The sequence below is a fragment of the Oncorhynchus mykiss genome, chromosome 26 (genome assembly GCF_013265735.2).
Source record: "Oncorhynchus mykiss isolate Arlee chromosome 26, USDA_OmykA_1.1, whole genome shotgun sequence".
Taxonomy (NCBI): domain Eukaryota; kingdom Metazoa; phylum Chordata; class Actinopteri; order Salmoniformes; family Salmonidae; genus Oncorhynchus; species Oncorhynchus mykiss.
Window position 1 is genome coordinate 16,923,942 of NC_048590.1, and position 24,156 is coordinate 16,948,097.

Consider the following 24,156-nt stretch of genomic DNA (forward strand, 5'->3'; position numbering starts at 1 on the left):
GGGCCCTCTCTGTGCGTCCTGGGGCCTTCCCTGGGTGCACGTTTTTAGTTTCATGCACTAGCACTACCACAACTGATTGAAATAACTGACTCATCATCAAGTTTTGTTGATTTGAATCAGCTGTATAGTGCTGGCGCAAGACCAAGTTTGGGAAACCCTGGGTGAGGTAGGGTAAAAAAACAAAGCCTGTAACACATACTTACGTACTTATGTATCATAATGGTTAATGTCATTGCTATTTGAATGATGAATATATTTTCTTTATTTACATGTAATTGACAAGTCCTCATCAGCTGTATGCCGATTCAAAAATGTATTTCGGGACCCACTCCTAAATCACACAGTAGTTCACGACACTGCTATTGAAACATCTAGGTTGCTTTATAAAGGTGTGTAATTATTATTATTATATTATTTTGACAAAAAAGCAAAGCTTTGCTATCATTTAAAATTACACACCTATTGACATTCATCACACATCTGTTGTGTGTCATTCTACTCCATTTCAAGTGACGCACATACATTCACAACAGATCCGTGAAGTTGCATCATGTCAACAAGAGACTCCCCACAATCTGTTCACTTTGTTTTTAATGTCATTGGTCATGGATATGCTAAAAAAGGCGATGATGGTAGCCCTATAATGGTAGCGGCATTAGCATATTATAAGCAGTATTTTTATGAATCATTACATTCCAGTTCTATTAACCGGCCAAACATAGCCTAGCTAATAAAAAAATCACACCAAGACTGATTAAATACTTGACTGCTTTACTTTTCTTTTTAACTCTGCTCCTTTATAAAGTCTGGAATAATTACTAGCTGCCCTCCTTTGAGATTTCTTCCGTAATGAATTAGTATGCAACTGCCAATGCTGGAGTGAACATAACTTGAATAAAAATATATCTTTTGGTGTACAGCGACAAAAGAGTAAGTATTTGCTTTAATGACAACAACAAAAAAATATCAGTTGCAGTGTTTTCTTCAGGTCCTTCTTTATGTTTCATTGACCTTATGCCATAACATTATAAATACCCTTGGCCTAAAAAATAGTATATAGTAACTACTGTGATGCCTAGTTGAATTTTCTGTAATTAACGCGTCATTTGTTATACACATATTATATCGGCAAGCAAACTGAAATTCATTGTTTGATTCTCCCCGTACATTTCCGGCTACCTATGCTGCAATTACACTGCACTTACAAGGGTGTGATACATTTTTTACGGAAGTGGTATAAAGTCTACATTTTGTAAATAGTTCTTCACACTATAGGTTAAAAATAGACCAGTCGATTAGTTTTCTCCACAAATATCCATTTAATCTTCACAAATTTACTGAAAATCACAGTTTATTGAAAGAAAGGGTCAAATAACACAGATCAATGTAGCTAGGAGTAACTACTCAGTGCATGGCACATTCTCAGGGAGACGACTCATTGTGAGTCTTTGGCTCTTCACCTCTAGCATGTTAAAGGCAGAAAGAGCTCTGAAATATTAAATGTTGAAAGAAGTTGGCCAGCCAACTTGAGAGCCTATATACTTTAAAATATGGAGGAGAGAGTAAATTAACCTTGCTACAATGAGTGTCAAACCATATTTGTAAGTTTGGTGTTACAGCAGTTTTTGTTAATGGGACTACTTATATACCAGAATATCATGACCTCACCAGTGCAAAGGGATTTATTTAGAAATAACACACATTTACTGTAGAAAGTAGTGTCCTCGCTCTGAAAAAAAAACAACAATGAACAATCATAAAACAAGTTACCAATGCCATTGCTACCTTTTAAAAGAAGTCTAGAATGCATGCCATGTTATTATGCAGGTTTTCAATCGAAAAATTTAAACATTTCACGGTTGAGAAGTTTGTTTTCGTCCAACAATTCCTGTGTCTCTTTTGCAAACTGTGTGTGTGTGTGTGTGTGGGGGCACAAGTATGTGCTCTGAAAAAGATCTCCAGGTAACGCAGGTGTTCTGCATCTCCAATGACATCCCATCCACTCAGTTGTTTTTGTGTAGTTTCGTGTTTTTGCTGCCTCCCTCTACTTCCTCCCTGCCATCTGAGGGCTTTGCATTTGATTTTCCAATCTGCGCTGCAGGCCTTTGCTGTTGACAATACAAAAGACAAGAATGTATAGCTCATAAACAACAGCGGCAGAGTAACAGAGAAACAATGGGCTACTGTACAGAAACAATACTGGATTGATGACAGCAGTACTAACAATACAGCAGTATTACTTAAATAATACAGCAGTATTACTTTAACAATACTGCAATCCTACTTCACACTCGTGTTGATTAGCCTATCCCTTTTACTGGAAATATACACTCCACATACACTTAGGTCTGGGACAATACCAGTGTTGCAATATATATTTTGTTCCCAGGCAAAATAGAAAACTTGAAGCTGTCCTTTAAAAAGCTGCTGTATGTAAAATATTGTGTGATTATAACTACGTTTCCATCCACAGTTTTTATGCAAGTAAAATCATACTATATATATTTTTTTTACAGCTGTGATAGAAACAGGTAGTTTCGGTACAATTTAATAAATGCAGACAGATAATTTGAGATGAGATCTTTTAGTGTCGGTTAAATTAATTATGCGAGAAATGCTGGTGGAAACACTTATGTACAAATATTGATATAATAACAAAAGTTGAGCTTTAACCAAAATGTATGTTATTTTTCATTTTTTAAACAACTAATTTACCAACATTAGTTACATTTTTGAATTCCATTTAATTTTTTTTCTGAGCTGAATGCGCAGTTTCTCTAGAGATGAATTAGATCAAGCCCGAACTGTGCAATGTGGTAGGGGGTTGTAGTTTCCAACAGGCTAATATTCTACATACAGTACCAGACAAAAGTTTGGACACACATACTCATTCAAGTGTTTTTCTTTATTTTTACTATTTTCTACATTGTAGAAAAATAGTGAACACATCAAAACTATGAAATAACACATATGGAATCATGTAGTAACCAAAAAAGTGTTAAACAAATCAAAATGTATTTTATATTTGTGATTCTTCAAATAGCCACCCTTTGCCTTGACAGATTTGCACACTCTTGGCGTTCTCTCAACCAACTTCACCTGGAATGCTTTTCCAACAGTCTTGAAGGAGTTCCCACATGTGCTGAGCACTTGATGGCTGCTTTTCCTTCACTGCGGTCCAACTCATCCCAAACCATCTCAATTGGGTTGAGTTCGGGAGATTGTGGAGGCCAGGTCATCTGATGCAGCACTCCATCATTCTCCTTCTTGGTCAAATAGCCCTTACACAGCCTGGTGGTGTGTTAGGTCATTGTCCTGTTGAAAAACAAATGATAGTCACACTAAGAGCAAACCAGATGGGATGGCGTATCGCTGCAGAATGCTGTGGTAGCCATGCTGGTTAAGTGTGCCTTGAAATCTAAATAAATCACAGCAAAGCACCATCACACCTCCTCCATGCTTCACGGTGCGAACCACACATGCAGAGATTATCCGTTCACCTACTCTGCGTCTCACAAAGACACAGCGGTTGGAACCAAACATTTTAAATTTGGACTCATCAGACCAAAGGTCAGATTTCCACCGGCCTAATGTCCATTGCTCGTATTTCTTGGCCCAAGCAAGTCTCTTCCTTTTATTGGTGTCCTTTAGTAGTGGTTTCTTTGCAGCAATTCAACCATGAAGGCCTGATTCATCTGAACAGTTGATGTCGAGATGTGTCTGTTACTTGAACTCTGTGAATCATTTATTTGGGCTGCAATTTCTGAGGCTGGTAACTCTTAACTCTAACTCTCTTATCCTCTGCAGCAGAGGTACCTCTGGGTCTTCCTTTCCTGTGGCGGTCCTCATGGGAGACAGTTTTATCATAGCGCTTGAAGGTTTTTGGGACTGTACTTGAAGAAACTTTCAAAGTTCTTTAAATGTTCCGGATTGACTGACCTTCATGTCTTAAAGTAATGATGGACTGTTGTTTCTCTTTGCTTATTTGAACTGTTCTTGCCATAATATAGACTTGGTCTTTTACCAAATAGGGCTATCTTCTGTATACCCCCCACCTCGTCACAACACAACTGATTGGCTCAATCACATTAAAAAGGAAAGAGATTTCACAAATTAACTTTTAACAAGACACACCTGTTAATTGAAATGCATTCCAGTTGACTACCTCATGAAGCTGTTTGAGAGAATTCCAAGAGTGCAAAGCTGTCATCAAAGCAAAGGGTGGCTACTTTGTAGAATATAAAATATAAAATATATGTTGTTTAACACTTTTTGGGTTACTACATGATTCCATATGTGTAACATCTTCACTAATATTCTACAATGTAGAAAATAGTTTAAAAAAAATAAAGATAAACCCTGGAATGAGTAGGTGTGTCCAATTTTTTGACTGGTACTGTAGTTTTAGCACAGAGGCGGACAGAAGAATGCACGATCGAGAGGGATAGAGAGCAGTTGCTTTGCGAGGTGTTAGTACCTGAAATCGAAGTGGATCAAAGTGATTGATAGTTGGTATTCAGTAGTCATAAAAGTGTTCCTTACAAATACAATTTTTATTTTGTCAGACAGCATAGGCAGCAGCTCTATAGAGATGAGATGATGACTTGGGATGAAATAATGTCAGCTAGCATCCGTTTACTGTTAACCAACATTGCATTGGGCTCCCGAGTGGCGTAGTGGTCTAAGGCATTGCTTCTCAGTGCAAAAGATGTCATGGCAGTCCCTCGTTCGAATCCAGGCTGGATCACATCCAGCTGTGATTGGGAGTCCCATAGGGCGGCACACAAATGGCCCAGCGTCGCCAGGGTAGGCTGTCATTGTAAATAAAACTTTGTTCTTAACTGACTTATGTAAAGGTAAAAAAAAATGTTTTGCTGGATACCTTGAGGCTTCTGCATCACACTTTGTTAGTGGCCAAGCCTTTCATTGCCTGTAGTAAAGCCAACACAAACAAACAACATATAAAGTGGGGCAAAAAAGTATTTAGTCAGCCACCAATTGTGCAAGTTTTCCCACTTAAAAAGATGAGAGAGGCCTGTAATTTTCATCATAGGTACACTTCAACTATGACAGACAAAATGAGAAAAAAAATCCAGAAAATCACATTGTATTGCAAGTGGGAGAACTTGCACAATTGGTGGCTGACTAAATACTTTTTTGCCCCACTGTACCTGTACAAATGCAGGATCTTAATTGTATCACCCTTTTGCAGTGTATTTGAGGTATAAAAAAGCTTCTGAAGTTTATAAATTCCACTTTGACATTTCAGACTATATTTTCCCTCACAAAAATGTCTATTAATTTGAATCCACACAATAATTCACATTTCCTCTTGCTGCATGATTATTTCCATGCTGTAGCAGACTGGCTAAAATAAAATAAAATAAAATGGTATTTGTCACATGCTTCGTAAACAACAGGTGTAGACTAATAGTAAAATGATTACTTAAGGGCCCTTCCCAACAATGTGAGAGAAACATAAAATAATGTTAAAATAATAACACAAGGAATAAATACATAATGAGTAACGATAACTTGGCTATATACACGGGGTACCAGTACTGAGTCGATGTGCAGGCGTAGGAGGTAAAGGTAGGGGTAAAGTGACTAGGCAACAGGATAGATAATAAACAGTAGCAGCAGCTTATGTGATGAGTCGAAAGAGTTAGTGCAAAGAGGGTCGACGTAGATAGTCTGGGTAGCTATTTGGTTAACTATTTAGTAGTCTATTGGCTTGGGGGTAGATGATGGTTCCAGACTTGGTGCATCGGTACCACTTGCTGTGCGGTAGCAGAGAAAACCGTCTATGACATGGGTGGCTGGAGTCTTTGATAATTTGTAGGGCTGTCCTCTGACATTGCCTTGTATAGAGGTCCTAAATGGCAGGGAGCTCGGCCCCAGTGATGTACTGGGCCGTACGCACTACCTTCTGTAGCACCTTGTGGTTGGATGCCAAGCAGTTGCCATACCAGGTGGTGATACAGCCAGTCAAGATGCTCTCAATAATGCACTGTAGAACATTTTGAGGATGTGAGGGCCGATGACAAATCTTTTTAGCCTCCTGAGAAGGAAGAGGTGTTGTCATGCCTTCTTTACGACTATGTTGGTGTGTGTAGACCATGTTAATTCCCTTAGTGATGTGAACACCAAGGAACTTGAAGCTCTCAACCCTCTCCACTACAGCCTCATCAATGTGCTCAGCCCTCCGTTTCCTGTATTCCACGATCAGCTCCTTTGTCTTGCTGACGTTGAGGGAGAGGTTGTGGTCCTGGCACCACTGACCTCCTCTTTATAGGCGGTCTCATCATTGTTGATGATCAGGCCTACCAACATCATGTCATCAACAAACGTAATGATGGTGTTGGAGTCGTGCCCCAGTGTTAAGGGTCAGCGTGGCGGATGTGTTGTTGCCTACACTCACCACCTGGGGGCGACCTGTCAGTGTTCAGTCCCAGGATCCTGAGCTTATTGATGAGCTTGGAGGACACTATGGTATTGAATGCTGAGCTGTAGTCAATGAACAGCATTCTCACATAGGTGTTCCTCTTGTTTAGGTTGGAGAAGACATAGTGGAGTGCAATAGAGATTGCGTCATCTGTGGATCTTTTGGGGTGGTATGGAGTGGGGTGATGGTGTTGATGTGAGCTATGACCAGCCTTTCAAAGCATTTCATGTCTACAGATGTGAGTGCCATGGGCGATAATCATTTAGACAAGTTACCTTGGCGTTGTTGAGCACAGGGACTATGGTGGTCTGCTTAAAACATGTATTGTAGGTATTACAGAATGGGTCAGGGAGATGTTGAAAATGTCAGTGAAGACACCCGACCAGCTGGTCAGTGTATGCTCTGAGTACGCATCCTGGTAATCTGTCTGGCCCCGTGGTCTTGTGAATGTTAACCTGTTTAACACTTTGGCTACGGCGAGGGAGATCCGAGATTAATCCGGAACTGCTGTTGCTCTCATGCATGGTTCAGTGTTGCTTACCCCGAAGCAAGCATAGAAGGAATTTCGCTCATCTGGTAAGCTTGTGTCACTGGGCAGCTTGTGGTTGGGTTTCTTTTTGTAATCCGTGGTCGGTTTTAAGGCCTGCCACAGCCGACGAGCATTAGATCCGACTTAGTAGAATTTGATCTTAGTCCTGTATTGATAGCTCGTCGAAGATATTAGCGGGATTTCTTATAAGCATCCGGATTTGAGTCCTGCTCCTTGAAAGTGGCAACTTTAGCCTTTAGCTCAGTGCGGATGTTTTTGGTTGGGATATGTACGTATGATCACTGTGTGGACGACTTCGTCAATGCACTTATTAATGAAGCCGGTGACTGATGTGGTAAATTCCTCAATGTTATTGGATGAATCCCAGAACATATTCCAGTCTGTGCTAGCCAAACAGTCCTGTAGCTTAGCATCCTCTTCATTGGACCACTTCAGTTTTGAGCGCGCCACTGGTATTTCCTGTTAGAGTTTTTTGCTTGTAAGCAGGAATCAGGAGGATAGCTTTATGGTCTGCTTTGCCAAAGGGAGGGGGAGGGAGGGCCTTTAGTGCATTTCTGTGTGTGTACTAAAGGTGATCTACAATTTTGTTGCCTCTAGTTGCACATGTGACGTTCTGGTAAAAAATAAGTTAAGACGTATTTCAGTTTCCCTGCATTAAAATGACCAGCCATGAGAAGCACCGCCTCTGGATGTGCATGTATTTTATCCATGTCCTTGTTCTGACACGACTCCAGGGAACATAGGATAGTCTTCAACGGAGCTTGCCCAGTTTCTTCTCTAGTGAGTCTATATTGGCCAACAAAAACAGAGGACATGGCAGTCTAGATGCTCGCCGACGTAGTGTAATCATGACGCCGCCGCTTCCTCTTTCAAGACCTGGGGATCATAACGTCCAGAGCTGCTGACTTACTGAATTCAAAATCTTTCTCCAAATTGAGGTTAGTGATTCTGCTCTGATGTCCAGAAGCTGTTTTCGATCATAGGAAATGATGCAAAGAAAGTTAAAATCATAATAACACAAAATAAACGCAGAATTGGTTAGGAGCGTGTACATCTTTAGGCTACATTTATCCTGTCACGCTCTGGGTGGCTACATTTATCCTGTCACCTTTAGTGACGAACAAAAATCAGTTTATCAAACAAAACACACCCTGAAAGAAATATACATTTAAGAAAAAAAAAATACAAAATTGTGTTATTCTCAGTGTTTTTGAATGGTGACTACCCAAAATGGCAGTGGAATTTAGGTTGACGTAAGGTCTCTTTCGCTCCCTCAGTCAGGCAGTTGAGTATCACATGCTCTGGGTGGCTGGCTGCCACATGGCCTTATCAGTGAGGGATCAGCCCCTTTGTGAGCACCTCTCCCTTATAATCAGTCAATTTGACAATGACCACAGGAGGGAGAAAGCACTGGGCCTTTGCTATTCCAAAGCTTTCCCGTGACCTAATAATATTGTCATGTTCATTCCATTCAATCTTTTCTCGTCCCAGGTTCGTCTCTATTATAATATAATCTCTTTTACCAGGGACCCTGACTCATAAGGTTAAGAATGAGGTTAAGAATAAACACTCGTTTGAATGTGGGTGGTATTAGATAGATCATACTGTAGGCATGGTATAGGTATTAGCCATTTCCCCTGCAAATGGTTATAGAATCGATGGTAGCTGATCCTATTTCAGCATGACAGAGATGGAGAAATCTCACTTAAAATGCATGGCAGCGGCTCAGTTACACAGTGTTATACTACATTGCAATGGGATCTGTTTCGCTGTACCATCTGCCACGTCCAAACAGGTGTGACACTGCTTCCTTATGATTGAGTGAGCCAGGCTTGGATTTGTTTGGCAGAGCGCAATACAATCAATATCACAGTTCAGTAGATTGTGGTGGTATTTGCTGTAACAACGTGTATGTGCATGCAATGTATTAATTTCACCAAAATATCCCACACAGCCCACATTGTTATTCCCATGGGGAGAAATGCAAGAGGCACCTTGTAGAACGGGTCTTATGCTATGTACACCACCGCTCAAAAGATTGGGGTCACTTAGAAATGTCTTTGTTTTTAAAAGAAAAGCACATTTTTGGTCCATTAAAATAACGTAAAATTGATCAGAAATACAGTGCAGACATTGTTAATGTTGAAAATGACCATTGTAGCTGGAAACGGCAGACTTTTTATGGAATATAGGCGTACAGAGGCCCATTATCAGTAGCCATCACTCCTGTGTTCCAATGTCACGTTGTGTTAGCTAATCCAAGTTTATCATTTTAAAAGGCTAATCGATCATTAGAAAACCCTTTTGCAATTATGTTAGCACAGCTGAAAACTGATGTCCTGATTAAAAAAGCAATAAAACTGGCCTTCTTTAGACTAGTTGAGTATCTGGAGCATCAGTATTTGTGGATTCGATTACAGGCTCAAAATGTCCAGAAACAATGACCTTTCTTCTGAAACTCGTCAGTCTTGTTCTGAGAAATTAAGGCTATTCCATGCGAGAAATTGCCAAGAAACTGAAGATCTCGTACAATGCTGTGTACAACTCCCTTCACAGAACAGCGCAAACTGGCCCTATCCAGAATAGAAAGAGGAGTGGGAGGCCCCAGTGCACAACTGAGCAAGAGGACAAGTACATTAGAGTGTCTAGTTTGAGAAACAGATGCCTCACAAGTCCTCACTTGGCATCTTCATTAAATAGTACCCGCAAAACACCAGTCTCAACGTCAACATTGAAGAGGCAACTCCGGGATGCTGGCCTTCTAGGCACAGTTGTCCTGTGTGTGTGTTCTTTTGCCGATCTTAATATTTTCTTTTTATTGGCCAGTCCGAGATATGGCTTTTTCTTTGCAACTCTGCCTAGAAGGCCAGCATCCCGGCCTCCCACTCCTCTTTCTATTCTGGTTAGAGACAGTTAACAATGTTTACACTGTATTTCTGATCAATTTGATGTTATTTAATGGACCAAAAATTGATATTTTCTTTAAAAAAAAAGGACATTTCTAAGTCACCCCAAACTTTTAAAAGGTAGTCTATATAAACATTTAAATGCTAACCTTCTGTTCAAGCAGCTTTTTACTGTCGGGAGAGGATTCTGTCTCCGTCTGGTTTTGGAAGCAACCCCCGCCAATCTGTTGTGATACAAAGAAACACAAACTTAAATGTATTTCTTTATTTGACGGGGACAGTGCACATGAATCAAAATGTCATCGTAAATCTATGTAACTGTACCAGAGTTAGCTAAAGAGATCAATTTCATAAGGCCTGAACAAACAAGCTGGTCTAATGAAAACGCATGAGATGAAAATAACTATTATACTGCAGATTAAAACAAATTTCACTGTGTGTGTCCGTGCATTCATGCGTGAAAGTCATACAAGGACATCATTAGCGCCAGCGGGAATATTTCAAAGACCAACTTCAATAAACAGAGGCGGGATCCAGGTCTCTCACAACCTGCATCCTTTCATTGTTGGACGAAAAGTAGTACATTTCCCTTTGAACAGAACTACTTTACTCATTACACCTACAGTGCTGTACTGTGGCTAAACGACCACAGATAATATAAAGACATACACCATACACATACACTCTGTTTCTACCCTCCAGTGTGGGTCTTGGCAAATAGTATTTGAATGATGTGAATGCCCATCGTTTTTTGCTTTCGTGGACGGTTACCACAGAATTCATATAGTTCAGTGGCAGTTACATTTGCGAGTACTCCTCAGTTTACAAACACAAATGTTATGGGCTCTGTGGCCCATCTCTTGGTGGCGGAGAGAAAAAAATTGCAGTTTCATGTCATGTGTGCTCCCTCTCTGGCCTCTAGGTCACCAGGCTGCTCGTTATGGCCCACACCTGTCACCATCGTTACGCGCACCTGCGCGTCATCAGATTCACCTGGACTCCATCACTTCCCTGATTACCTTCCCTATATATGCCACTCCCTTTGGTTCCTTCCCCCAGGCGTTATTGTTTCTGTTTCTTGTCTGTGCTGTTAGTGTTTCTTATTATGTTCTGTTTATTTGATTAAAAACACTCACTCCCCAACTCTCAGCGCACATTGTTACATTTTAAAACAAATTTTCTGCTATTCGACACATTTGGCCATGACTTATGTCATGTTAATATGCTACATGTATCTGAGTATGCATGCCCAGTCAGTAATTCGGCCATGATTACGACAAGGTTTAGATACCGGGCTAAACTAACTTACCTAGCAATCTATAAAATGTTAGTTGACGTGGGCTAATTGAGTGACTGTCAGTGACTGACATACAGTGCCTTGCGAAAGTATTCGGCCCCCTTGAACTTTGCGACCTTTTGCCACATTTCAGGCTTCAAACAAAAAGATATAAAACTGTGTTTTTTTGTGAAGAATTTAATAATAATTTTGCACGCCCAATTTTTCAGTTTTTGATTTGTTAAAGTTTGAAATATCCAATAAATGTCGTTCCACTTCATGATTGTGTCCCACTTGTTGTTGATTCTTCACAAAAAAATACAGTTTTATATCTTTATGTTTGAAGCCTGAAATGTGGCAAAAGGTCGCAAAGTTCAAAGGGGCCGAATACTTTCTTAAGGCACTGTAACTACAGGAAAACTGCTGATGCACTACAAAATGTCAAAATTGCACCTTCGAGAACTTGGGACCAATGTTCCCTCAAATGTATTTTGTCACTGAGCAAATGTCAGGTCTGCTGAGTGCAAAGTTGAAGGTGTTAAAAATTCTGTGTGAGTTTACTGTGAACGTTGATGATGTACCTGCTTTGATGTACTGTTTTAACAGCCGCTCCCGCTAAACAGAGGCGGGATCCAGGTCTCTCACAACTTGCATCCTTTCATTGTTGGATGAAAGTAGAATCCAACATTTCCCTTTGAACACCCCAATGGGCTCGGGAGGCGAAGGTCGAGTCATGCATCCCCCAAAACGTGGCTCGCCACCCGCCCGCACCAATGTGTCGGAGGAAACACCTTTCAATTGACAACGAAGTCAGCCTGCAGACGCCCGGCCCGCCACAAGTTGCTAGAGCACATGAGAAACGACACTGGGCCAATTGTGCACCACCCTATGGGACTCCCGGTCATGTCCGGTTGTGACACAGCCTGAGATCGAACTCAGGTCTGTAGTGAAGCTGTAGACGGCTGCGCCACTCAGAAGGCCAACACTGCCCCTTTGTAGCGCTTTATCTGACTCACTTTTCAAAGATGGCTAGAAATGTACACCTTTTGTGCTCTTGTAAGAAGAAATCACTCCAACATTGCTGACTACAAATGAGCTATAACTGGGCTAACTCACTATCTGACAAAGAATATGAATAAATGTGCACACCTGGCTACATGCAGTTCTCGCTTTGTTCTCAAAACAAGTGCACAATAATCGCGACTGCTCATGCTGTAAAACAGTCCAGTTCAAAGTAAATGGCACAAATCTATATATGGCAAGCTAGCTCTGATTGGTTATAGCGCACCGGTCTGTGTAGAGTACTGGCCTGAGTTGTGCCTGTCAATGCAATAGAATCCTACTCCGAACAAAATCTCTTGCATAGTTTGTTTTGTTTTGGTATGTTGCATTGAAAGTGGCTAATATTGCGTTTATTCGATCACAATTCCCACAGTAAAAGGAAAACTCTTAACAGTTGAGTGAAGTTTAATCTCGAGCTTCTCTGTGCGGACTGATATTTCTTCTGCGTGGCAGTCCCGGTGAGCTGTGCACCCGCGCCCAGCTTAGAGGGAAGATTGCTTAGGCATAGTTAGGCAAAGCATAGTTCTGAGATATTGAGCATAAATGTTTTCATATCCCAGATCTCAAAATTGTATTGTAGTGAATTCTTCTTTCTTAACCCATTAATCTCCTCACCTTAAAGGTACCTAAAGTGCAGAATATCAACAAAAAGGGGGTTTTAAGGGGGTGCATTTGCAGATACAAACTTATGGCTCTGAAATGTCATTCTGGGTTCAGAATCTATCAATTATTTAAATTTCAATAGAAAAGTACAGATATTTAATGATTAAATGAAGAGAATACTCTTCCTTCCTTCTTTCTAATCATATCATCAAATATATTAATTCATGTTCATCACAAATTGGTTATCTCGATAGTTCCCTAAAATGCCAAATACACTATATCCTATGGATGGATAACTAGCAACATTGCTAAAGCTTGTGTCTGTAAAATGTATATCGGTTCAGAACTTTTGTGAAACAGCACAGTTAAAAATATATGGCAAATAGAATCTTCAGAGATACTGTAGATGGGAGGGATTTAGGGTAAAAAGGGATTAAAAATTTAAAACAAACAAAATATAACTATTGTACAATACTTTGTGTTCGTAAAATGTATCTAGCATGTATAAGCTGGAAGTAGAAGCGTAAGTGTTGTTGTCCATTCATTTACTCCAATTAGGATAAAATAGGTTTTGGGGCAGGCACTGGTGGTACCGGGCTGGTGACACGCACCTCAGGACGAGCGCGAGGAGCAGGCACAGGACGTACTGGGCTGAGGAGGCGCACTGGAGGCCTGATGCGCGGGGCTGGTACATGTTGACCAAGTTTTGAAATCAGTGGAATGCCCGATGGAAACAGAGTATAATTACATCTGGATTACATCTTCAAACTAAGGGCAACCATGGCACCCGGGGTAACAGAGAGGGAGAAGCATTCATACATGTATACGGGTAATAGAGTCTAGCTAGTTATATTTTCAGATATTATACACTACCGTTCAAGAGTTTTGGGTCACTTAGAAATGTCTTTTTTATTTTGAAAGAAAAGCACATTTTCTGTCCATTAAAATAACAAATTCATCAGAAATACAGTGTAGACATTGTTAATGTTGTAAATGACTATTGTAGCTGGAACACAGGAGTGATGGTTGTTGATAAGGGGCCTCTGTACACCAATGTAGATTTTCCATGAAAAATCTGCCGTTTCCAGCTACAATAGTCATTTACAACATTATCAATGTCTACACTGTATTTCTGATACATTTGATGTTATTTTAATGGACAAAAAATTAGCTTTTCTTTCAAAAACAAGGACTTTTCTAAGTAACCCCAAACTTTTGAACTGTAATGTTTCTAATTTTGTTATAAAGTAGTGTCATTGCAAGTTAAAGTGTACTGCTAACTAGCTAGCTAACGTTAGCTGGCTCGCCAGCTAACGTTACATGTATGATCTATGAAGCAATATTATTAGTATCTCAGAAAGCGATTTGCATTGCTAGTTATAGCCTATTGTTAGCCTAGTTGGTTAAATTGAGTTACCAGATTCATGCATGGTAGTAATGTTATGAGTTGGGCACTGCATCACTACAAACACCCTGGTTCGAATCCAGGATGTATCACAACCGGCCGTGATTGAGAGTCCCATAGGATGGCACACAATTGGCCCAGTGTCGTCCGGGTTTTACCGGTGTAGGCCGTCATTGTAAATAAGAATAGGTTCTCAACTGACCTAGTTAAATAGTTAAATAAAAAACATTTTTATAAAATAACAAAAGACTCCTGTGCATGTGACAAAAAAACGTTGATTTTATTTTATATTGTGTGTGTTAACCAGAGACAGCAATGCGAAGAACAACATGACCTGCCCCAGAGTCAAATTAGGATATATCGTTAGGCCAAAGAGACAGTGTCTAAGTTCAAAAATTCCCCATTAGAATGTCCTGCTTATATTTTGTCACACTTAGAACCGTAAGCAATTTTCTGTAATTAGTTCACCATTAACTTGTAAATAATGATCTTGTTGTGAGTTTATTTTCCTGTACTAATGAATAAAAATGTGCTAAAGTTAAGACGTTGTCAGCTATGATCGTCATTATTTGAACTGGCTAGCCAGCTAACTTAACATTAGATAGATAGCTAGCTAGCTAGCAAGCTACAAACTAACCAAAACAATGTTTAGAAAGTTGCTTTTATTTGCCGGGTTTGCTAGATTGACATATCCTAAAATAATGTTTAAATGGATGGGTTTGTTGATGTTAAAATATATCAGTTATGCTATTTTGGACCACCAGGCATGTCGGTAGACATATAGTATACCAAAAAACATTCAAGGGCCATTTTCTCAAAAGTGGGGTTACAAGTTTATTTATTAAGTTTATTCCCCTCAACCGTAGTGTATGATATACCATTTTCTAGCTCTGAGTCTCTACTTTTATCCAATGTAAAAAACATAATTTCATAATTTTTCTACATACTGTGTATTCGGTAAGTACTCAGACCTCTTATTTTTCCACATTTTGTTGCATTACAGCCTTATTCTAAAATGGATTAAATAAATATTTGTCTTCCCTCAATCTACACACAATACATCATAGTGACAAAGTGAAAACAGGTTTTTTGACATTTTTGCAAATGTATTAAAAATAAAATACAGAACAATCTTATTTACATAAGTATTGGAACCCTTTGCTATGAGACTCAAAATTGAGCTCAGGTACATCCTGTTTCCACTGATCATCCTTGAGATGTTTCTACAACTTGATTAGAGTCCACCTGTGGTAAATTCAATTGATTGGACATGATTTGGAAAGGCACACACCTGTCTATATAAGGTCTCATAGTTGACAGTGCATGTCAGAGAAAAAACCAAGCCATGAGGTCAAAGGAACCGGATGGTCACTCTGGGGGACTCCAGAGTTTCTCTGCGGAGATGGGAGAATCTTCCAGAAGGACAACCATCTCTGCACCAATCAGGCCTTTGTGTTAGAGTGTAGAGTACCCAAGAAGACTCTAGGTTGTAATCGCTACCAAAGGTGATTCAACAAAGTACTGAATAACGGTCTGAATATGTGAATGTGATATTTCAACTTTTTATTTTTAATAACTTTGCAAAAACGTCTAAAAACGTGTTTTTGCTTTGTCATGATGGGGTATTGTGTGCAGATTGATGAGGGGGACGACGACAATTGAATCCATTTTAGAATATTAAATAATATTTTAGAATAAAAAGTCAAGGGGTCTGAATACTTTCTGAATGCCAAATCCAGGCCAAATCCAGGTGGTCGGTCACAAATGAAAAAACACAAGGTGATAGAAGGTTATGTGACGTTGCATTTCACCTACTGTATATATACCTCTAGAAACTATAATGTTTATGCCTTTCTCTTCACAGTATATAATCTTAAATAAGACCTAATAACATAACACCTACAGAACATGTTTTGGCTGAAGCCTGTCAGTAAAACCAATTATTCTAGTCTTCTGGTTTTTTTCGATTCTCAAATAGCTGATATTTCTCCAACACTAGCCTGACCGATTATACCAGCCAACACAACCATCTACTGAAGCTGATTAAGTGAGCACAAATACATCTTATGATATTACCTGTGTGCAGAACTTTGAGCCCTATAATTTCTAAGCAAACAGCTGGAGGCAGGGCTTTCTCATATAGAGCTTCATTTTTATGGAATGGTCTGCCTACCCATGTGAGAGACGCAGACTCGGTCTCAACCTTTAAGTCTTTATTGAAGACTCATCTCTTCAGTAGGTTCTATGATTGAGTGTAGTCTGGCCCAGGAGTGTGAAGGTGAACGGAAAGGCACTGGAGCAACGAACCGCCCTTGCTGTCTCTGCCTGGCCGGTTCCCCTTTCTCCACTGGGATTCTCTGCCTCTAACCCTATTTCAGGGGCTGAGTCACTGGCTTACTGGTGCTCTTCCATGCTGTCCCTAGCAGGGGTGCGTCACTTGAGTGGGTTGAGTCACTGACGTGATCTTCCTGTCTGGGTTGGCACCCCCCCCTTGGGTTGTGCCGTGGCAGAGATCTTTGTGGGCTATATTCGGCCTTGTCTCAGGATGGTAAGTTGGTGGTTGAAGCTATCCCTCTAGTGGTGTGGGTGCTGTGGCAAAGTGGGTGGGGTTATATCCTGCCTATTTTGCCCTGTCTGGGGGTATCGTCGGATGGGGCCACAGTCTCTCCCGACCCCTCCTATCTCAGTATTTATGCTGCAGTAGTTTATGTGTCGGGGGGCTAGGGTCAGTCTGTTATATCTGGAGTATTTCTCCTGTCTTATCCGGTGTCCTGTGTAGATTTAAGCATGCTCTCTCTAATTCTTTCTTTCTTTCTTTCCTTTCTTTCTCTCTCTAGGAGGACCGGAGCCCTAGGACCATGCCCCAGGTCTACCTGGCCTGATGACTCCTTGCTGTCCCCAGTCCACCTGGCCGTGCTGCTGCTCCAGTTTCAACTGTTACGGCTATGGAACCCTGACCTGTTCACCGGACGTGCTACCTGTCCCAGACCTGCTCTCTAGAGACAGCAGGAGCGGTAGAGATACTATGAATGATCGGCTATGAAAAGCCAACTGACATTTACTCCTGAGGTGCTGACCTGTTGCACCCTCGACATCCGCTGTGATTATTATTATTTGACCCTGCTGGTCATCTATGAACATTTTAACATATTGGCCATGTTCTGTTATAATCTCCACCCGGCACAGCCAGAAGAGGACCACCCCTCATAGCCTGGTTCCTCTCTAGGTTTCTTCCTAGGTTTTGGCCTTTCTATGGAGTTTTTCCTAGCCACCGTGCTTCTACACCTGCATTGCTTGCACTTTGAGATATCAGCTGATGTAAGAAGGGCTTTATAAATACATTTGATTTGATTTGAGCACTCTGCAGAAATATTGTAAACACTCATCGCTTCACTGAAAACATCACCAAACTTGGTGAATTAATTGTCTGTTTGGATAAACATGATGTGCAAAAATGTTTATTGCTCTAGGCTTCTTTTGCTGTAAAACTATGTTGGGATGCATGTTCTTAAGCTCAAACTTTGACTGGTTAGAAGGATCCTAAAAAGAGTACACGGTTGTTTCAGAACACCCTTTTGCAATCCCCAAGCTCATTCATTTTGTATGATACAGGAATAATACAAGTGCTAACGGTGGTCGGTGAAGCTGCCTATGAAGAGGAGATTTAAGGATTGCAGTAAAACAATTCCTAAATGTGCAAGAGAACACATGATAAGACTTTCTATGAGGCGCGGGGCACACACACACACACACGATGCCGTATAAATCCATTTATCATGCCTCGATGTACACTTACAGCGCATTATAACGGTTGTTATAAACTGTCCTCATTTCTAATCTCTCTTCCCTCTCTCCATTTCATCCAATCACACAGTGGAAGAAAAGCAGAACTTGACGGTGTCTGTGGGGGACAGGTCTCTTTGCTGCAGGATTTCCACTTTTACGGCCCCGCCAAAAATGATATCATCAATAACACGACAGGAGCGAACATTGTTTTTGGCACATGGGTTCATTATGGGACTATCTTTTTGACACGTTTCTCCATAGAGGGTCATTTAGTCTCTGGAAAGGATCCCTCTGGACAGTGCACTGTCTCTCCCCAGCATCCCCCCGCCTCATTTCTGTCATGGTTATTGATAACCACATGTCAAGGAGAACCTTCCTCCCTGGAACTGTCCCTTCCCTGCCGCCCAATCCAATAGAGTCGGGGCAGTCGTAATTTGGCTTCCTCGTCCACGGATCATAACCATACTAATAAAAATGGCTTGAGTTTGTTTGTTTGTGTCTTCAGCGAAGACCGGCTGAGTATTTCTGGTTTCTTGAAAATACAAACATTTACAACAAATTATTTTTCTCCAATTTCTCCAATGACACTGAAAGCCTGGCCCAAGCCTCACAGACTAGTTGTTGATTGACCCAGATCCTGTGATCTGAAATTAGCCACAGTGCCGGTGTAACACTGTGCAACGGAAAGACGTTTTGGGGTAAAAGTTGCCAGTGATTCATAATGACTGAAGGATTAAAAGGAATTTAATGAACAGATGAACCTGCTGGATTGGGGCCTGAGGGTCACAAATAGGCTATTACAGATTAATTAGTCCAAAGGTTCACCTTTTCCATCTGGCAGTCCTTGACTCCGGGACTACTGTCTCTCCTCATTACCCCAATGTTCGCAGGCGATTTACTGGCTGTGATGATTCTCTGAACTTTCGGGATATCCTGCGAGAAAGAAGTGCAGGAGAGAAAAGGAAATTCTAAATATGGAAGGTGGAACATGACAGGTATGGATAAGATTGGTATAAGTCATGACACACAGTGCCTCTCTGTTGAAATAGACCATGACAAGAGATTAGGTACTGAGGTGCATTCAAAGTGGTTTGTTTTTCATTGAACTGGACAGCGCTGAGCATTTTATTTAGCTCATACCACAGCTACTTTCCAGAAAAAGAAAAAGACCCATTTTTTTATTTATTTTGAATTTGCCTCTTGAAGTGACCTATTTCAAAGTACGTATCATGAATTATTTCAGTTCTTTTTGACAGAATCCGTCCGGGCCAGGACAATTCAATGGAACAGCGATGGGGTATGAGTGCCTGCTGAAATGGTTTTCTGCTCACAACGGTCCTGCTACTCAAGGGACACAAGAGATGTCATGTCTTTAGAAATTCATTCATGGATGGCTGGCCTGGAGAGTTCATTTTCTGTTCTCTTAACAGCTCTCACAGCACATAGATCTTACCAGAAATATTAACAAAAACATCTAGAACATTTAAAATAGACAGAAATATGCAAATTGCAGAGATCTTACCCAACTCAACCAAAACATTTAAATAGTTCTCAATACTTCACTCTGCAGTTTCATGGCATGTTGCACACTTCCCTTTCAATCCGCATGAATTATTCCTGTCCATCTCATGGACTTCGTTAAAAGAGAAATTTTAAGTCATTCAAATGAATGTTGCATATTTTAAGAGATCCAATGCGTTCTGATCATAGAAATACTTCTCTACACTGTAAAAAAAAAGGACAAAAACAAACTCACTGTTTAACCCCGCTACTGATTTCAGCTGGAGAAACCATCAACAAGTCAAAAGGAAAGTTTAGAGAGGAATCCAGCAAATAAATATCCAGCTGTTTCTTTAGGCAGTAAATTACTGCCCCAAACATTCCACAGAATCCACATTCCACACATCATCTCCCATTTCTTGGTTGAAAATTGCATGCTATCACCACCACCACATGACTTGGCTTCCTCCCTCGGCCTGTTAAATATGAAGAGACTTCCACCCTGATCTTGCTGATCCCGGCAACCTCTCACTAATGAATCTTTCACCAACAGGGGATTGTGTCTGCAGCCAAAGACTGGAGTCTTATCTAGTAATTGTTGTCTAGTGGAGCTTAAGGCCCATTACGTTTAGAAACTCAAACACCAAACATGATGCTGAGAGGGTAGCTGGTACACACAAATATCCCAGCACTTATCCACTTTGGAATCCAAAGACAGAAAGTGGGTTTTAGCATAAGAGTGCTTATATAAGCATTATATTTTGTAAAGCTGTAGAGGAAATAATGGTAGCCCTTCAAACCTTTCTCATTTCAATGATGTAATATCATATTGCTTTCTGTGCAAATTAATTGTACCTTTTAAATCACAGACAATAATGGCCCTTGTCAGGCTAGTCAGGCATACTAACACATATCAGCATGTCCAGCAGAATGTTTTTAGTAGCTATTCATTTCTATTAAATACCTAATAGATAACCAAATATGCAACGGAAACTGGGCCACAAAAGGGCTGATGGAATACATTTGGTTACATTTTTAAGAGGCCCAGCTTGCCTTAGAATATTGAGCCCGTTCGAGTTGTCCTCCCGCAAAAGGAGGCGAAATGTGGGGTGGTGTTAACGTTTGTCAGTGGTCCCCAGTTTTTGTCCATCTTTGACAGTGATTTATATTAGATGTGGGCCCCTTTACATTGAACAGACAGCGAAAAACAGATGGGCAGGTCTAGTTGTCTTTACAGTGAGGAGAACCATCTTTGATTCACCCCGCAGACAGTATCCGTGGATACAGCAGCGGATGGCCGTAGTGAGTGCTCAGGATGGAGTGGAGCTATCTGTATGCTAATCAAGTGAGAAGTAAACACTTGGTTTGCATAAGCAGGTCCCTAGCACCCGTACGTATGTTTTCCCTCAGTTGTCTTTCCTTTTGTCAGATCCCCCCACCCTCAACCCCCACACAACCCCCTTAATTTGGCTTGGAATATGAGACGACGCCCAGAACATTTCACTCATATCGGCTGTAATAGAGTCATCTTCTGCCATTGTGAACATTGACTATAGTTTATAACTTTGGAGATAAAGTCTCCATTACATCTTTTGCTTTATGTGATGCTTCCGTGTGGAGGGGTATTGGAGCGTTCTCTGAAAGAGCTGTAAGTCCTCTGGGTGGCACATAGCTAACGTCAAGGCTCTTAGCTTGACACCCAACACACAGACAGGCAGAATGACTTCCGACTGCATCAGGGATTAAAGCCTCTTTGAAACAGGATTGCTCACTAGGATCAGGGCCAATAAGAAACCGCAACGGAGCTGTGATTGACTTCGAAAATTCTGATTTTGATATGACTGCAGTAGTTGACTGATATGACCTGTGATTAGGTCCGACATGACTTTGCACAGCGTATAAAGAAAGTGAATGGGATGTAGAAGACGTGGATGTCAATCATGGCAGTCCTCCGCACCTCTCTGATTCAGAGGGTTTGGGGTAAATGCGGAAGACACATTTCAGCTGACTAGGTACCCCCTTTTCCCTTTAGTTCAGAACAGATGAATGTGCCGGAAGAATTGAGCTCAATTTCGTTTTCATGTGAAAAAGTACAGTCACTGAGAGGGAGGCCGTAAATCTTTAAATAAAAAGTCTGTGCCCTCAAAGGGTTCATCCTCTTGGCAACGCTGCTGACAAACTTTTCTACATATCCTTGGGCAGAGTGAGTAAGACACAAACCTTCATTTACACTCTTTATGAGGTAAATCACTTTTCTATTTACTGTGGAAAGCTACTAATGATAAGCTACTCATCATCTAGAAACCTGCTCCATTACAATTCCTATGTTTATTTATTTATCATCCATTTTTGGGTGGGTGGAGGATGTTGAGGCCTATGTCTTGTGACAGTACCTACCCAACTAATCAGAGTGACAGCCAGGTGTCAGCATAACAAATCAGCTGTCAATCCTGTAAGCTAGTTGCTAATAGCGCCCCTCAAAATAAATCCTCACTGATCTTCTCTATAAATCACTCACGACATATCCAACTTCGAGTTATTGTGGCCTGTAGGTGTTTCACTGTGCACTCTATCATGGTGACCGTTTTGACTGAAAACGTGCGTATAGAGGTTCCCCAGGTTAGTCCTCCATAGATATAATCCTGTTTTCAATAGATAACCTTCCCCTTACCACTGTCACCCTTGGTTTGCTCCCAGGGGATTAAGTCATTTTGTTAAGTGCTCTACGAAGATGACTTTGAAAGACATTCAACAAAGAATGTGTCACATTTAATTACAGTTTTTATTGAAAACAAGTGCCGATAGCACACCCTTACATTTCAAATAATTGGGTCTTATATTCCTGGCAATAGAGTGTGAAGAGTAACATAAATTACACAAAAGCCTGCTTTATTTGGACATGTTATTATTTTGAACAACTTCTGCAATCCTATTTGCCCGACTATTGTCTTTAGTAGTAATTATGTTCGGAACGACTCCTCCACAGGGAGTGACACTGGGTGCATTCGATTGAGAAATCGGTACTTTGCTCTGTGGTCGTCACCCCCTATAATCTGCCGCAATGTTTATGTTGCTGTTTCTCTTAACTGGCGGGAGTTGCATGGGCTCAGAATGTGCATTACCTTGGCGTGTGGCTGCTGAAAGGTGACTCTGGAGCTGTTGACGAGTGAGGAGTATCTGAACAAGTGGGTGGGGGTGGCGGGGAACCTGTGGCTGCTGGTGGGCTGGTTGTGCAGAACAGCAGAGAAGCAGATGTGCACTGTGTCCTTCAGTGCCTTCAACTGAGACTCCTGTTCCAAGCAACAGAAGCAAACAGATATGAGTCTTTGACCATCCATCCATGTAACAGTAAATAACAATCACTGGGGCTTCCCTTTCTACCTTAATCTGACAATTCCCTCAATTACACACCAATTATTGTATATCCACCCATTGATAAAATGTAACCGTTATCAAATCACATTATATTGATCGCATGCGCCGAATACAACAGGTGTAGACTTTACCGTGAAATGCTTACTTATGAGTCAATTCCCAAAAACGCAGTTAAAAAGATATTTGCTAAATAAAAACAGAAATAGTAACACAAAAAAATAACAATAACAAGGCTATATACAAGGAGTATCAGTACCGGGTCAATGTGCAGGGGTACGAGGTAGTTGAGGTAATACAGCATGAACATATACAGTTGAAATCGGAAGTTTACATACACCTAGCCAAATACATTTAAACTCGGTTTTTCACGATTCCTAACATTTAATTAGAGTAAAAATTCCCCTTCTTAGGTCAGTTAGGATCACCACTTTATTTTAAGAATAAGAAATGTCAGAACAATAGTAGAGAGAATGATTTATTTCAGCTTTTATTTCTTTCATCACATTCCCAGTGGGTCAGAAGTTTACATACACTCAATTAGGATTTTGCAGATTTGCCTTTAAATTGTTTAACTTGGGTCAAATGTTTCAGGTAGCCTCCCACAAGCTTCCCACAATAAGCTAGGTGAATGTTGGCCCATTCCTCTTGACAGAGCTGGTGTAACACACTTTTTCAGTTCTACCCACAACATTTCTATAGGGTTGAGGTCAGGGTTTTGTGATGGCCACTTCAATACCTTGACTTTGTTGTCCTTAAGCCATTTTTCCAGAACTTTGGAAGTATGCTTGGGGTCATTGTCCATTTGGAAGACCCATTTGAGACCAAGCTTTAACTTCCTGACTGATGTCTTGAGATGTTGCTTCAATATATCCACATCATTTTCTCACCTCATGATGCCATCTATTTTGTGAAGTGCACCAGTTCCTCCTGCAGCAAAGCACCCCCACAACATGATGCTGCCACCCCCGTGCTTCACTGTTGGGATGGTGTTCTTCGGCTTGAAAGCATCCCCCTTTTCCCTCCAAACATAACAATGGTCATTATGGCCAAACAGTTCTATTTTTTTCATCAGACCAGAGGACATTGCTCCAAAAAGTACGATCTTTGTCCCCATGTGCAGTCGCAAACCGTAGTCTGGCTTTTTTATGGCAGTTTTGGAGCAGTGGCTTCTTCCTTGTTGAGCGGCATTTCAGGTTATGTCGATATAGGACTTGTTTTACTGTGGATATAGATACTTTTGTACCTGTT

The 24,156-nt window shown here is 40.8% G+C and overlaps 1 protein-coding gene across 4 annotated transcripts in view; it reads right to left on the reverse strand.

The window, feature by feature from the left end:
* Positions 1-1,299: 1,299 nt before the first annotated feature.
* Positions 1,300-24,156, reverse strand: part of LOC110506306 (leucine zipper protein 2) — a 163,130-nt gene continuing 140,273 nt past the window's right edge. For 2 of the 4 annotated variants that reach the window (XM_021585796.2, XM_036963552.1), the window contains exons 9-12: positions 22,656-22,823; positions 18,859-18,966; positions 10,051-10,125; positions 1,300-2,108 (exon numbers count right to left, since the gene is read on the reverse strand). In XM_021585796.2, coding sequence (XP_021441471.1) covers positions 2,004-2,108; positions 10,051-10,125; positions 18,859-18,966; positions 22,656-22,823 — 456 coding nt within the window. In that variant the 3' untranslated portion in view covers positions 1,300-2,003. Of the gene's footprint in view, positions 2,109-4,882; positions 4,931-10,050; positions 10,126-18,858; positions 18,967-22,655; positions 22,824-24,156 lie in introns of all 4 variants that reach the window. The other 2 variants (XM_036963551.1, XM_021585797.2) reach the window with 2 other exon arrangements.